Source organism: Vulpes lagopus, chromosome 1 (assembly GCF_018345385.1).
Source record: "Vulpes lagopus strain Blue_001 chromosome 1, ASM1834538v1, whole genome shotgun sequence".
In the NCBI taxonomy this organism is placed as follows: Eukaryota; Metazoa; Chordata; class Mammalia; order Carnivora; family Canidae; genus Vulpes; species Vulpes lagopus.
In genome coordinates this window covers 158336520-158351249 of record NC_054824.1, presented here as the reverse complement: position 1 = coordinate 158351249, position 14730 = coordinate 158336520, and the positions used below count along the sequence as shown (strand labels likewise).

At 34.6% G+C, this 14730-nt stretch overlaps 1 protein-coding gene across 1 annotated transcript in view; it reads right to left on the bottom strand.

Annotated features, from left to right (window-relative positions):
- The window catches only part of MROH9 (maestro heat like repeat family member 9), an 83326-nt gene extending 70277 nt beyond the window's left edge, over positions 1-13049 (bottom strand). Inside the window, exon 1 of the mRNA XM_041749617.1 lies at positions 12976-13049. Coding sequence (XP_041605551.1) covers positions 12976-12998 — 23 coding nt within the window. The 5' untranslated portion in view covers positions 12999-13049. The remainder of the gene's footprint in view (positions 1-12975) is intronic.
- Positions 13050-14730: the final 1681 nt, after the last annotated feature.

Genomic DNA, 14730 nt, shown 5'->3' with positions numbered 1-14730 from the left:
ACTGTGTTTCTCACATTTTAATATTTCTGATATTATTGGGATGCATCCTCCAGTTCTTGGCAAAAGAAACCTGTCCATCAGCAGTTGGAAAGATAAGTTATGACACAGTTATTTCTTAGAGATGTGTGATCTGGATAACAGTCCTTCCCAATTTTTTTTTTTTTTTTGAGGTGAAAATATTTTTTTTTTTTTAAAAGACAGTGATATAAATGGTAAGGTAGAAAATTTTGTGCTGGACTCAGAATATCTTTTCTCTACTGGACAGAAAAATCAAAGAGTCTAATATCCACTGTTTGAAATGGAATGTCTTAGAATATATTAGATAATTTTCATATCTTGGGAAGACTAATTTGACATATTCATGGCTTTAATGAATTATCAGATTCTGAACAACTATATGTCAGGGATTCCAGTAGAATTTTCAGGGGAAGATACTTATTTAACTTTTAGAGATAAATAGCTTGGTTTAGGAAAATGCAAAATTAAGATTTTTGATGAAATAGAAAAATAGTGTCTCTCAAATTATTCTGAAATCATACTGATAGTCCTAAAAAATGCTAAAACACTCCAGGTCATGAATAAAGATTAAGAAAATAGCATGATTCTCTAACTGCTGATGGGCAGCAGATCTTTAAATTTTAAATGTGAGGAAGGTTGAGTGTCAGACACTGGTGATACTAAAGAAATATACATGCAAATCTATGGGTCAACAATTGCCAGCAAGGATACATTATTTTTTTTGGAACCACATATAATTTTTTTAAAAGAGTAGTTATTAAATTACTAATGTGTTTTATAATAAGTGACATCTTAGAATTAAGAATTTCAGTGTAAATTTTTTTATATATATATTCCAGGATGCACAACCAGTGATAAAAAAAGATCTTGAAAAGAAAGAATAAGCACTCCTCACTAAATTACTATACCATCATCTGCAAAGAGCAATACATGTTTTTACAAGTATAATTTGAAGAATCACAATTGAACAGAACAAAGTAGATGTCTCCTAATAAAAGCATGGGGAAATTATATTAAACATGATCACAAATAAATCAAGAGGGACATTTTAATATGACAAAATGTTTAATTCAAATGAAAGAATGTTAAGAGATATATACAATGATTTAAAATAATAAAAGAAATAGTTAACTGTTTAAAAAGTTTAATTATTTAAAAATAATTATTAAAAGTTACAGTCTGTCAAAACATTAAAAATACAAGGAGAAATAGACATTATTAAAGAAAATTACTAAAGATAAGGGAGAAACAAACACAGTTATAGGAGATGAAGCATTCAATTATTAGCATTTGTCAGGTAAAAATTAAAAATTCTGCAAAAGAAGAGGTCTTTACTAAAATTGATAAAGAGGTATAAATAAATTATATTAAATGAGAGAATTTAATTATATTTTTCAATAACCATGGAGTACTAACAAATACTTATCATATTTGTAAAAGATTTTTTACAAGCTGTAAAAAATTTCAAAATATAAAAGGATATATGTTTTATTCTCCATCACAAGAGAAATCTATTTTAAAAATAAGAAAATTCGAGGTTGTTGAAAATACTTGAATACTATCAGAATTTTTCTCATTTAAAATAAGGGGCAATTAAGTGGCTCAGTTAAGCATCCAACTCTTGGTTTTGGCTCAGGTCATGATGCAGTTGAGGGATTAAGTCCCTCAACTTGTTTGTCTAGGTGCTCAGTGCAGAGTCTGCTTCAGATTCTCTTTCCTCTCTCTCACTCACTCTCCCTTTCTCTCAAACAAATAAATAAAATCTTAAAAAATAAATACAATGATAGGAAAATGACAAACTGATCATGTAACAAGATTTCAAAGCTACTAAAAAAGTAATCAAAGAAATAAAGGGTATAAACAAGATGAATAATTATAAAATGAGGAAAGGGAAAATAATAAGTATAATGATCCTTGCTGGCAAATTTAAATAAAGATTTTAAAAAAGATAAGAAAAGAGGAAGAAGAAAATAAATATGAAGAAAGACTGCAGTAGTCGAAAAAAGAAGTCAGCTATTATATGGATTTAATAAAAACAAATAAAACTGATTTATATTATTATATTACACAGACATATATGAGGATATAACTTGTGTGAAGCTATATATACCACATAATATTTGGCCAAAGTACAAAAAGCAAAATCTATAATTTTTTTTTTAATTAAAGGAAAACTATTATCTGGGTTTTTTTTTTTTAAATACATTTAGGTTTATCAAAAAGAAAGCTAAAAATATGAAACAGGTGATTCTAATCCAGGGTCTGCCTTTTCATGAACCCTATAAAATAATATGCCAAATTTTGTTTCTGTGTCTGTGTGTATTTTGGAAGGAAGGAGTCCAAAAGTTTCATCAGATTCCTAAAGAAGAATTAAACCAGGTTAAGAAGCACTGATACTGAGGACTTTAGCACCAGGCACTACGTATTTTATTTGCTCTGCATGCATTATTTCAATACATCTTCATGGCGATACTAAGAGGTAAATACTTTCATTATCCTCAATTTGCAGACAAGGAATCTGACGCATTGAGAAGTTAAGTAACTTCAAAGTCACAAAATCTGGAATGTTAGAGCTGATCAGCAGAAGCTTGGTCTGTTTGACATAGTAGTTTTCCTTTAATTTCATACAATTTCTTATAGATTTTTTTCATACTTCAGTATTATCTGGTAAATAAAGTATTATTTTATTACATAAAGTCTTCATGAGTACCTACTGTCTGTCTTTGTATAATACTATTTTGTAAATTCTAGTTAATTCAACTAGGCAAGATACACACACACACACATACCTCAAAACAAAATAATAAATGAGCTTATATATTCAGAAGAACCAATGAATGGTAATCAGGGATCTGGTTATACCTGGTTATTCAAACTGAGTTATAATAAAAGACAATTTCAAAAATATTGACTAATTCCAGAGAGGCTAGGGAAGATGATAGAATAGGAGGACCGTAAGATCACGTTGTTCCACCGACACAAATAGATAATATCTACATCAGCGTAAATAATCCAGAAAAAGACTGGCTGAACAAACTCAACACTAGAGGTAAAGGGGCCACATCTAAGAGGATAGGAAAGGTGGAGATGTGACAGGGAGCTAAATAGACCACAGACCATCTGGTGGAAGGACAGAACCTGTAGACATAGAGGAGAGAAACAGACCCTAACACTGGGGAGTCCCCACAGGGAATATATTTGGCTTTGAAAACTTGAGGCATGGAATTTCATGATTTCTTATAACCAGTGGGACTTAAAGCCTGGAATTTTGAAAATCAGCAGTTTTGGTTCTGGGAGAGCCTGGAGGGTAATGGGAAGCAGAGTCACTGCCCTTAAAGGGATAGCAGATTAATTGCCCATGGAGCTGCAGTATAAAAGCAGCAGTTTGAAAAATGCCTGGGGCAGATGGGAGGGAGTGTTATTTACTAATCTCAGAACATGTCCTGGAGGACATAAATCACTGGGGGACTTTTCAGGGACAAAGGAACTGGCAGGATCCCTAAGGGACTTCTTCAGAAACAAAGGAGCTAGCAGGTCCAATTTCCCTCCTCAGCCCTGCAGCATAAACACACAGACACTTGCAGGAACCAGCACTGTGCAGGCATCACTACCTAATTTGCTTACACTAAGAAACTCCCCCCACCCCCCACCCCCAGCTTCAGTGGATCTTCCTTTTCCAGTCATGCTTTCCTCAGTCCTGGTGCTGTTTGTCCCCTCCCCTAGAAGACAAGCACAAACCTTGCCAACACTGCATCTTCTGACCCATGCACTTTGTGAGGCCTCAGTCCCCCTGGTGGCAGAAGCCCCATGAAAGACTAATGCACCCCTTGCTAAAACTGTGAGCCTCACCCCAGTCATTCCATCCCACTAATGGTGGCACAGCCACTTCAAAATGCTCTTGGCCTATTCAAACAGGGGCCAACAAGCCTGGCAGTGTACCAACAGTGCCAGAAATGGCTAGCATCACTCTAAAGTGACTCCTGTCCTGGGGTGAGGGGAAGATAACCACATATACCAGTCATAGGGCAGCCCCAGCAGGAGGTGAGGGCAGACCATTGGTCTACCCATCAGCAAAAATTGCTCAGGGGGCAACACAGGGAAAGTGTTCTGCAGTTTGGTGCTACTGCATCTCTGACAAATGCCTGGTTTGATTCAGTTCAAAGCCAAGGTGATCCCAGAGTGGTCTACTAACACCACAGGAACAAGCCATTGTCCAAAACAGGGAAAGAGCCACTAGAAATGACCGAACTAAAGGGAGAAGGGGCCAAGACACAACAGCAGAACACATGCAACACACTCAGGAGACACAGGTTCTGGTGAACCAGAGACACTGCACTTCAGGGCACCATAGGCCCTCTTCTTCATAAGGCCATTACTTACAAGAACAGAAGACATAGCTGACTTTCCTACCACAGAGAAACAGTGAGAGTTAGACAAAATGAGGAGACAGAGGAATATGTCCTGAATTAAATAACAGGACAAAGCCACAACAAGAGACACAAGGAAAATAGATATAAGTAGTATGTTGGAGAGAGGATGTAAAGTAATGACCATAAAGATACTCACTGAACCTGAGAAAAGAGTGGAGAACATGAGTGAACTCTTAACATAGAACCTATCAAAGATAAAGAACACAATAATTGAAATTAAAAATATACTAGATGGAATAAATGACAGGTTAGAGAAAGCAGGGGAATGAATTAACGACTTGGAGGATAGAGTAATGGAAAGTAATCAAGTTGAGCAGGTGAGAGAAAAAAATATGCAGAATGAGAATAGACTTAGGGAACTCAGCAACTCCATTGAGCATAATAACATTCTCATAGGGATCCCAGAAGAGGAGAGAGAAAAGGGGACACAAAATTTATTTGAAGAAATAGTAGCTGAAAAGTTCTCTAATCCAGAGAAGAAAACATGTAGACCCAAGGAGGCACAGAGATTCCCCAACAAAATCAACCCAAGGAGGTCCATGCCAAGACACATAATAATTAAAATGGCAAGAACTAGTGATAAAGAGAGAATTTTAAAAGCAAGAGAAAAGAAGACAGTTATATAAGTGAAACTCCATAAGGCTATCAACAGATTTTCCAGCAGAAACCTTGAAGGCCAGAAAGGAGTAACATGATCTATTCAAAGTGGTGAAAGGAAAAAATCTGCACCCAAGAATATTTTATCCAGCAAGGCTATAATTCAGAAGAGGAGGAGAGATAAAATGTTTCCCAGACAAACAAAAACTAAAGGAGTTCATGACCACTAAACCAGGCTTACAGGAAATTTAAAGAAGACTGTATGAGTGTAAAGGAAAGACCATGAGTAAGAGTAAGAAAAGTAGGAAGGACAGAAGCAGTAAAAATAAGTATACCCATAAAAATCAGCCAAGGGACTCATAAAATAAAAGGATGTAAATTATATACCATGTATGAAATGGGTGCTAGGGAAAAGAGTAAAGGGTGGGCTCAAACTTAAGTGAACATGCAGAAAATATTATATACAAACCTAATGGTAGCCACAAATTAAAAACCAATAATATATCTGCAAAAAATAAAGAACCAAGGAATCTAAGTATATCACTAAAGAAAGCCACAAACTGAGAGGGGAGAGCAAGAGAAGAAAGGGTCAAAGAAGAGTTACAAAAACAACCAAGAAACAAGTAACAAAATGGCAATAAATATATATTATTACTTGGAATGTAAATGGACTAAATGCACCAAATAAAAGATATAGATTGATGGAATGAATTTAAAAACAAGATCCATCTATATGTTGTCTACAAAAGACTCATTTTACACCTAAAGCCACCTACAGATTGAAAGCAAAGGGATACAGAAACATTTATCATGCAGATGGATGTCACAAGAAAGCCAGGGTAGCCATAGTTAAGGCTTTTCTCTTTGGAAAAAATAGAATTAATGACAAAAGTATAATGAAAGATAAAGAAAGGCACTATATAATAATAAAATGGACAAACAAGAGTATCTAACATTTGTAAATACTTGTGCATCCAACATGAGAGCACCCAAATATATAAAACTGTTAATAACAAGCATAAAGGAACTAATAGATAGTAATACAACAATAGTAGAGGACTTTAACACCCACCCCTCCACTTACATCAATGCACAGATCATCCAAACAGAAAATCAACAAGGAAACAGTGGTTTTGAATAGCACACTGGACCAGATAAAATTAACAGATATATTCAGAGCACTGCATCCTAAAACAGCAGAATACACATTATTTTTAAATTTTTTAGAGAGAGAGAGAGAGAGGAGAGAGATAGAGTATGTACAAGTAGGGGTAGCTAGGGGCAGAAAGAGAGGGCGAGAGATAATCCCAAGGAGGTTCCCTGCTCAGCACAGAGTCTGACATGGGGCTCAATCCCACTTCCCTGAGATCATGACCTGAGCTGATGCATATGGAACATTCTTCATAATGGATCAAATATTAGGCCGTGAAACAAGTCTTAACAAATTCAAAAAGATTGAAGTCATACCATGCATTTTTTTCTCACCATCATACATGAAACTAGAAATCAACCACATGAAAATATCTGGAAAGAGCATCAAAACATGGATGTTAAATAACATGTTACTAAATAAGCAATGAATGGGTCAACCAGGAAATCAAAGAGATAAAAAATTACATGGAGAGAAATGAAAATGAAAACACAATGGTCCAAATCACTGGGTTCAGCAAATCATTGGATGCAGCAAAAGGCAAGTACATAGCAGTATAGATCTACCTCAAGATGCAAGAAAAATCACAAACAGTCTAATCTACACCTAAAGGAACTAAGAAAAAAAAAACAACTAACAAAATATAAAACCAGTAGAAGGAAAGAATAGAGCAGAAATAAGTGAAATAGAAACTAAAACCACGATAGAACAGATTAATGAAAAAAAAGAACAGATTAATGAAATCAGGGTTCTTGGAAAAAATTGATAAAATTGATAAACCTCTAGCTAGACTTATCAAAAAAAAAAAGAGAATAGACTCAAATAGTAGAATCAAAAATCAGAGAGGCGAAATAACAACCAACACCAAGAAATATAAATAAATATAAGAGAATATTATAAAAAATTATATTCCAACAAATTGGACAACTTGAAAGAAATGTATAAATCCCTAGAAACATATAAACTACCAAAACTGAAACAGAAAGAAATAGAACACTTGATCAGTTGATAGCAAGCAATGAAATTGAATCAGCAGTAAAAAAAACTCCCAACAAACAAAAGTCCAGGACCAGATAGCTTCACAGGTGAATTCTACTGGACATTTAAAAAAGTTAATGCCTCTTCTCAGACTTTTCCAAAAGACAGAAGAGGAAGGAAAACTTCCAAATTCATTCTATGAGGCTAACATTAACCTGATACAAAACCAGATAAAGATACCACAAAAAAGAGAACTACAGGCCAATAACTCTGATAAGCGTGGATGAAAAAATCTTAAATAAAATACTAGCAAATGGAATCCAATATTAGAAATATCACTCACCACAATCAACAGGGATCCATTCACAGGATGCAAGGGTCGGTTCAATATTCACAAATCAATCAATGTGATACATCAATAAGACAAAGGATAAGAGACACACAATCATTTCAATAGATGCCCAAAAATAATTTGACAAAGTACAATATCCGCTCATGCTACAAACCCTCAACAAAGTAAGCCTAGAGGGAACATACCTCAACATGTTAAAGGCCATCTATGAAAAACCCATAGCAGCGTAATCCTTACCGGGGAGAAACAGAGCTTTTCCCCTAAGATTAGGAAGAAGACAAGGATGCTCATTTTCACCACTTTTATTCAACATAGTACTGGAAGTCCTAGCCACAGCAATCAGACAGCAAAAAAAATAAAAGACATCCAAATTGATGAGGAAGTAAAACTTTCACTATTTGCAGATGACATGATACTATATATAGAAAAATCCAAAAAACCCTACCAAAAGACTGCTAGAACTAATAAACAAATCAGTAAAGTCACAGGGTACAAAACTGATTTACAGAAATCTGTTGCATTTCTATATGTCAATAATTAAGCAGCAGAAAAAGAAATTAAGAAAATCACCCCATTTACAATTGCACAAAAAATATGATACTTAGAAATAAACCTAATAAAAAAAGTGAAAGACCTCTGCTCTGAAAACTATAAAACATTGTTAAAATAAATTAAAAAAGAAAAACAAAACTTGAGACATCACAATTCTGGACTTAATTTATATTTCAAAGCTGTAGTAATCAAAACAATATGGTACTGGCACAAAAACACACATAGATCAATGGAACAGAATAGGAAACCCAGAAATAAACCACAATTATATAGCCAATTAACCTTTAACAAAGGGGGGCAAAAATATGCAATGGGAAAAAGACAATTTCTTCATCAAACACGTTGAGAAAACTGGATAGCTGCATACAAAGTAATAAAACTGACCACTTTCTTATACCATACACAACAATAAACTCCAAATGGATTAAGGATCTAAATGTGAGACCTGAAACCACAAGCATCCTAGAAGGGAACACAGGCAGTAATTTCTGGCTTTGGCCATAACAACATCTTTCTAGATATGCTTGATGAGGCAAGGAAGACAAAAGCAAAAATAAACTATTGGGACTTCATTAAAGTAAAAAAAGCTTCTGCACAACAAAGGAGAAAACCAACAAAACGAAATGACAACCTATGGAATGGGAGAAGATATTTGCAAATGACATGTCTGATAAAGGGTTAGCGTCCAAAATATAAAGAATTTATGAAAGTCAACACCCAAAAAAACAAAGATATGGGCTGACGACACAAACAGACATTTCTTCAAAGAAGTCTTCCAGATGGTCAACAAATGAAACGATGCTCAACATCACTCATCATCAGGGACGTGCAAATCAATACCACAATGAGATATCGCCTCCCACCTGTCAGAATGGCTAAAATCAACAAGAAACAACAGGCTTTGGCAAGGATATGTGGAAAAAGGAACACTTTTGCACTGTTGGTGGTAATGCAAACTGGTATAGCCACAGTGGAAGGTGGTATAGAGGTCCTTCAGAAACTTAGCAATAGAACTACCCTACCTTACAATCCAGTAATCATGCTACTGAGTACTTACCCAAAGAATATGAAAACACTAATTCAAAGGGGCATATGTACCCCTATGTTTATAGCAACAGTATTTACAATGGACCAATTGTGGAAGCCGCCTAAGTGTCCATTTTGGAATGGATAAAGAAGAAATGGTGTATATATACAATGGAATATTATTCAGCCATAAAAAGAATGAAATCTTCTCATTTGCAACAACACAAATTGATCTAAGGAGTATAATGCTAAGCAAAATAAGCCAGTCAGAAAAAGACAAGTGTCATATGATTTCATTTATATGTGGAACTTAAGAAACAAAACAAATGTACAAAGGGGGGAAAAAGACAAACCAAAAAAACATACTCTTAACTACACAGAGTCTGGTTAAAGATAGTTATTAGAGAGGAGGTGGGTGAGGAGATGAGTGAAATAGATGGCAGGGATTAAGAGTACGCTTATCTTGATGAACTTCAAGTAATATATGAAACTGCTGAATCACTCACTAGATTGTACACCTGAAACTAACATAACATTGTATGTTACCTATGTTACTATGTTACTGGAATTGCAATAATAAAAATTAATTTCATTTATGAGTATCAAGTTTAAATTTTCATAATATTTTTTAAAACCACCAATTATGATTTATCATCAGAATGTAAGGATGGCCCAATATCCTAAAAACTATTAATTAGCACTTACCTATAATAGATTAAATTAAAACTCATGTCTTAACCTATCTTGAAAAAGTATGTAATAAATATCAACATCATTTTTTAAGGAAAAATGAATAGTTTGAATAGTTTTTTGAAAGGTTTTACTTAAACCAACATTTCGCTAATTGAGAAGTAGTGTAAGAGTTTTTATTAAAAACAGGAACAACATAAGGGTTCAATTTCCTATTTTGAAATATTGTGTTAGAGTTTGTTGTTTTTCAAATAAGACATGGTCTAATAAAAATAGTTCAGTGAGCTCAAACACTGGATAAATATACCCCCAAAAGATCCCATATGATTCCTAGTATATCAGAAATTGCTGTCCAAACAATAACATGAGGATGGAGGAACCAAAATACAATATAACTAAGAAATTAGTCTAGTAATGTGTAGAATGTATACCAAAAAATCTTCATACTTTTAGAGAATAGAAAACAGAACTTGAGTAATTAGAAAGACAGGTTTATAAATGGAAAGATTACTTATAAATGTCAATTATTCTCAAATTATTTTACAAACTCTGACAGTAAAATTAAAATTTCAGGATATTTTCATCAGCAGTTGGAAAATACATTTACCTTCCACTTAGAAAAATAAATTGGAGGGATTATCCCAGGTTACTGTGCTGAAAATTATCAAGAAAATAAGGAAGATCCAGTTCAATCAGATAATAAAACCTATTACAAAACAGCACTAAATCCAAACAGTTTAGTGGTGGCACCACAACAAAATTCTAAACAATGGAAGAGAATATACATTCTAGAGAATACCTAATATGGGAATAGAAAATACCTGGATAAATACTCTACCTCCCCTACCTGGGAGGGCACTAATGTGGCACTAATTTATTATGACACTATTTCATGATGGGTCAGAATACAAGCATTCTTAGAGCTCTCTTTTTAATTAAAATTTTATTGAGCTATTTGTAAATTTACATGCTGTTGTAAGAAATAATACAAAGAAACATCCGATATGCTTCCCAGTTTTCCCCAGTGGTAACATTCTACAAAGACCACCAGGATATTGATATTGATTCAATACACCCATCTTGTTTAGGTTTCCTGTTTTATTTGTGCTTGTGTGTGTGTGTGTGTGTGTGTGTGTGTGTATTTAGTGGATCCACCACTGCCATCAAGATACTCAAGAACAGCTTGGAACCCTTAAATTCATAACCATTCCACTATACAGACAAATATTTTTAAAAAACATTCAGAGTTTAAGCAAGTCTTTGGAAATGAAGCATTTTAAATAATCATTATCTGTATTGAGATTAGCAAACATTTTCTGTGATGGTCCAGATAACAAGTATACTAGGCTTTGCTAACCAAATGGTCTCTGTCTGCTCAGGTCTGCCATCATAATGCAAAAGCAGTCATAGACAATGCATGAATAAATACATAAATATGTCTGTTTCAACAAAAATTTGTTTACTGACCCTGGAATTTGAATTTCATATAGCATTTGCATGTTGTGAAATATCTTTCTTCTTTTAATCTCCCTCAACTATTTAAAAATGTAAAAAACAAGGGTGCCTGGGTGGGGTGGCTCAGTCAGCTAAGCATCCTAACTCTTGATTTCAGTTCAGGTCATGATTTTAGGGTTGTGAGATAGATCCCCCTGTGGGGCTCTGTTCTGAGCATGAAGCCCACTTAGGATTCTAGGATTCTCTCTCTTTCTCTCTGCCTCATCCCTCCCCACTCACACTCTCTTTCTCTCTCAAAAAAAAAAAAAAAAAAGAAAAAAAAAAAGGAAAAAACATTCTGATTTCTCCGAATGTACAAACCAGGATGCTGCAAAAATAGCAGGACGTAGCTATGGCTAAATGGGCCAAGTTTGTAGACTTCTGGTTTGTATAATGGAATTGTGAAGATAATTTAAATTAGTTTATAACATAAAAAAAATCTGTTATAGCCTAAACAGTAACAAAAATCAAGTAACAAAACCAGGAGAAAGTCATAATAGTAAAGTGTGATGTAGAATTAATTTTATATCAGATGTCATACAAAAAGGTGAAAGAAAAAATATACAGCAATGACACTAAAGCCAATTCTGACAAGATAAAAAAAGAATTAAAAATTTTAAAACCATAAAAATGCCATGAGAAGCTTACTAAGTATATGTCACCACTAAAATCCTAATGAAGTAGCAAAGACCACAAGAAAATTCCCACATGAGAAAATTAATAAATATATAAATATACAGAAAATATTGAATTTTGCTTTTTTTTGAAAGAAATACAAGTTAAAAATACAATGAGGTACAATTCTGAACCTATTAAATCAGTGAAATAGAAAATGTATGTATATATTTATATTTTCTGGTAATTGGGCTTTGAAGAAGTATTTATTGTTAGTGAGGTTTTTCTGGACAGCAAACTGACTCCTTATTAAAAGCTCTAAGAATATTTTCATTCCATCTGCATTAGTTTGAGTGCATGGGTAACAGATGCCAAGACAGGATTAGAGGTGCATAAGATTTCTAAGAGAAGGAAAGAAGGAAGGAAGGAGGGTTAGGGAAGAAAGTATCTTAGACTACAGCAAGTTCCAAGAAGGGTTTAGCCAAGTTGATGGGTTTCCTAGATTCAAAGTCACTTGCTGAAATGGACTGTCCCACTATGCTGCCTGGGTGGTCGTGCTGGTGGATCTACACAGGCAGTGGCTGGGACTGTTGACCAGTTAGCATTTCCAGCAGCAGGGCATTTTTGTAGTTGCCTATTATCTAAATCAGTAACCTCACCCACAGAATGCTATTTCAAAAACATATTTCAGAGAAGATATGACCATTTATGTGTAAAGATGATTATCATAATATTGGTAAAATAAAATATAATTTAGAACATTTCAAAATTGGGTAATATTATATTGCCATTCAAATGAAAATATGAGTAGGTAGAAAGATAAAAACTTAAGACATAATGCCAAAAGGAAAAATATTACAGTAAATCTGCTTATTATTGTGCAATAATTAGATTATCTGTTTATCTATAAAATATTTAAGAATTGAAGAATATGAGAAAGAAAAATAGTAGCTGCTGAATTAGGATAGTGGGATTTGGAGTAATTTTCTGTTTTTCACAATTGTTGATTTTTCTCTGTTGCATTTTAAAGATATTTAGTCAGTGAAATGGGAGAGTGTTCGAGCTTATTGTACCTGGAGTTCAGGGAGAGGACCATGGCTTGGTCACTTAACAGTCTTGAGTATGCATCCCATAGGCTCGGAGCGCTGTTCACCTGGAAGGATCAGAAAAAGAAAAGAATCAATGTTGTCACTCTTATGAGACTAAAGAGACCAAACTGGACTGGAATATAAGTCCAAAATTTTGTAATGTTGAGAAAAACCCTAACTGAAATCCACGATAGCATCTTGGCTTAATGGTAGCCTTTTACAGCCAACTGCTGTGCTTCTATAATTAGCATTTCCAGACAAAATTTTGTTAGCTATGTTCTTCTGTGGAGTCTCTTGATAAAAAAAATACCAGCAAGATGATTTAAGTCAGGCCTTAATGAAGAATGTCTCATGCTATAAAATGAGAACCATGTACAGGTCACGGTACAGCTATTTAAACTTATCACTGATAGTCAATGAGATTCCATTAAGACTTTAGAATTCTTTATTGAAGAAACTAGGGGAAGCCTAGTGGAAGAGCATCTCTTTTCTTGTGTGCATCCTAGCTTTGTTTATGCAAGCCTCTGTTGCAATGTCACCTTTTTGCAACAGACCCAATAGTGCTGTTTGTGGAAATTCTTAGTCTGTACTTCTGAAATAAGTCAAAGTTCTTTTTTATACTGCTGTAGAATAATGCTATTTCTAGGGGCATTTATTCCCTCTAATGAATATGCAAATACCTGTCACTGATCACTTATCACCCTAACACAAGCCCTTTCCCATCTGTTCAGTGCTGCTCCTCTGACTCCAGCATTGAGTGCCCTGTGGGATCTATGTCTTACCTTTGTGGGATGCAAGAGCTATTCCAAAGGATAGGACTACCTGCTTATTAAGCACGCATTTTGGAGTGCATGTTGTATCCCCTCCAAGCCATATGTTGAAACCCTGATCCCCAATGTGTTGGTATTTGGAGATGGACCTTTGGGAGCTAATAAGGTTTAGATGAGGTCATGAGAGTAGAACCCCAAGATGGGGCTCATGCCCTTATGAGATGAAAGAGAGCTTGCTTTCTCTCTTTCTGCCACGTGAGGATGCAAGGAGAAGGTGGTCATCTGAAAACCAAGAGTTGGACTGTCAACTATCTGAGCCACCCGGGGAACCTCTTTCTCTAAAATATTCATATTCATATCTAAAATTGTGATAATTCTTTGCTATGTTGCTTATTACTATATTGCATGTTATCGTTACTTAGAGAATATAAAACTTGTATGGTGGACAACTCTCACTGTGACATGGAACAATAAATGGTGATTTGTCTAGTTTGAAATTTGACATTTTTGTCCTTGTCACTATTTTCTTTCAATTTGGCCAGAAATACACTAGTACTCATTTCTCTGGGCAGTGACAAACTGAACATCCTGTCTCTATCTAAGCAATGATTTTTTGGGACTATTGCCTCAATGGTAACTTTTCCCCACAGACAAAGTTGTAACTGGGCTTTAGTCCTTGGAAATCAATTTGAGATACATCAAATCTAATCGCTGGGTCCCAACCCTGGCTGTACGCAGAGGGGCTGAAAAACATTGATTTTGATTCCTTAGCAACATCTCCAGAGAATTAATAGGTCTGGATTCAAGACCAGACATTAAAAAAAACAAACAAAACAAAACAAAACCAAGGCCTCCAGGTGATTGTGATGAACAGTCAGGATTGAGAAGCACTTTTTAAGTGAACTATTTTCTCTCAATCCTGGAGCTTGCTTCACAGTAATAAATTGTCAGTTACTAGATCTATAGTAAC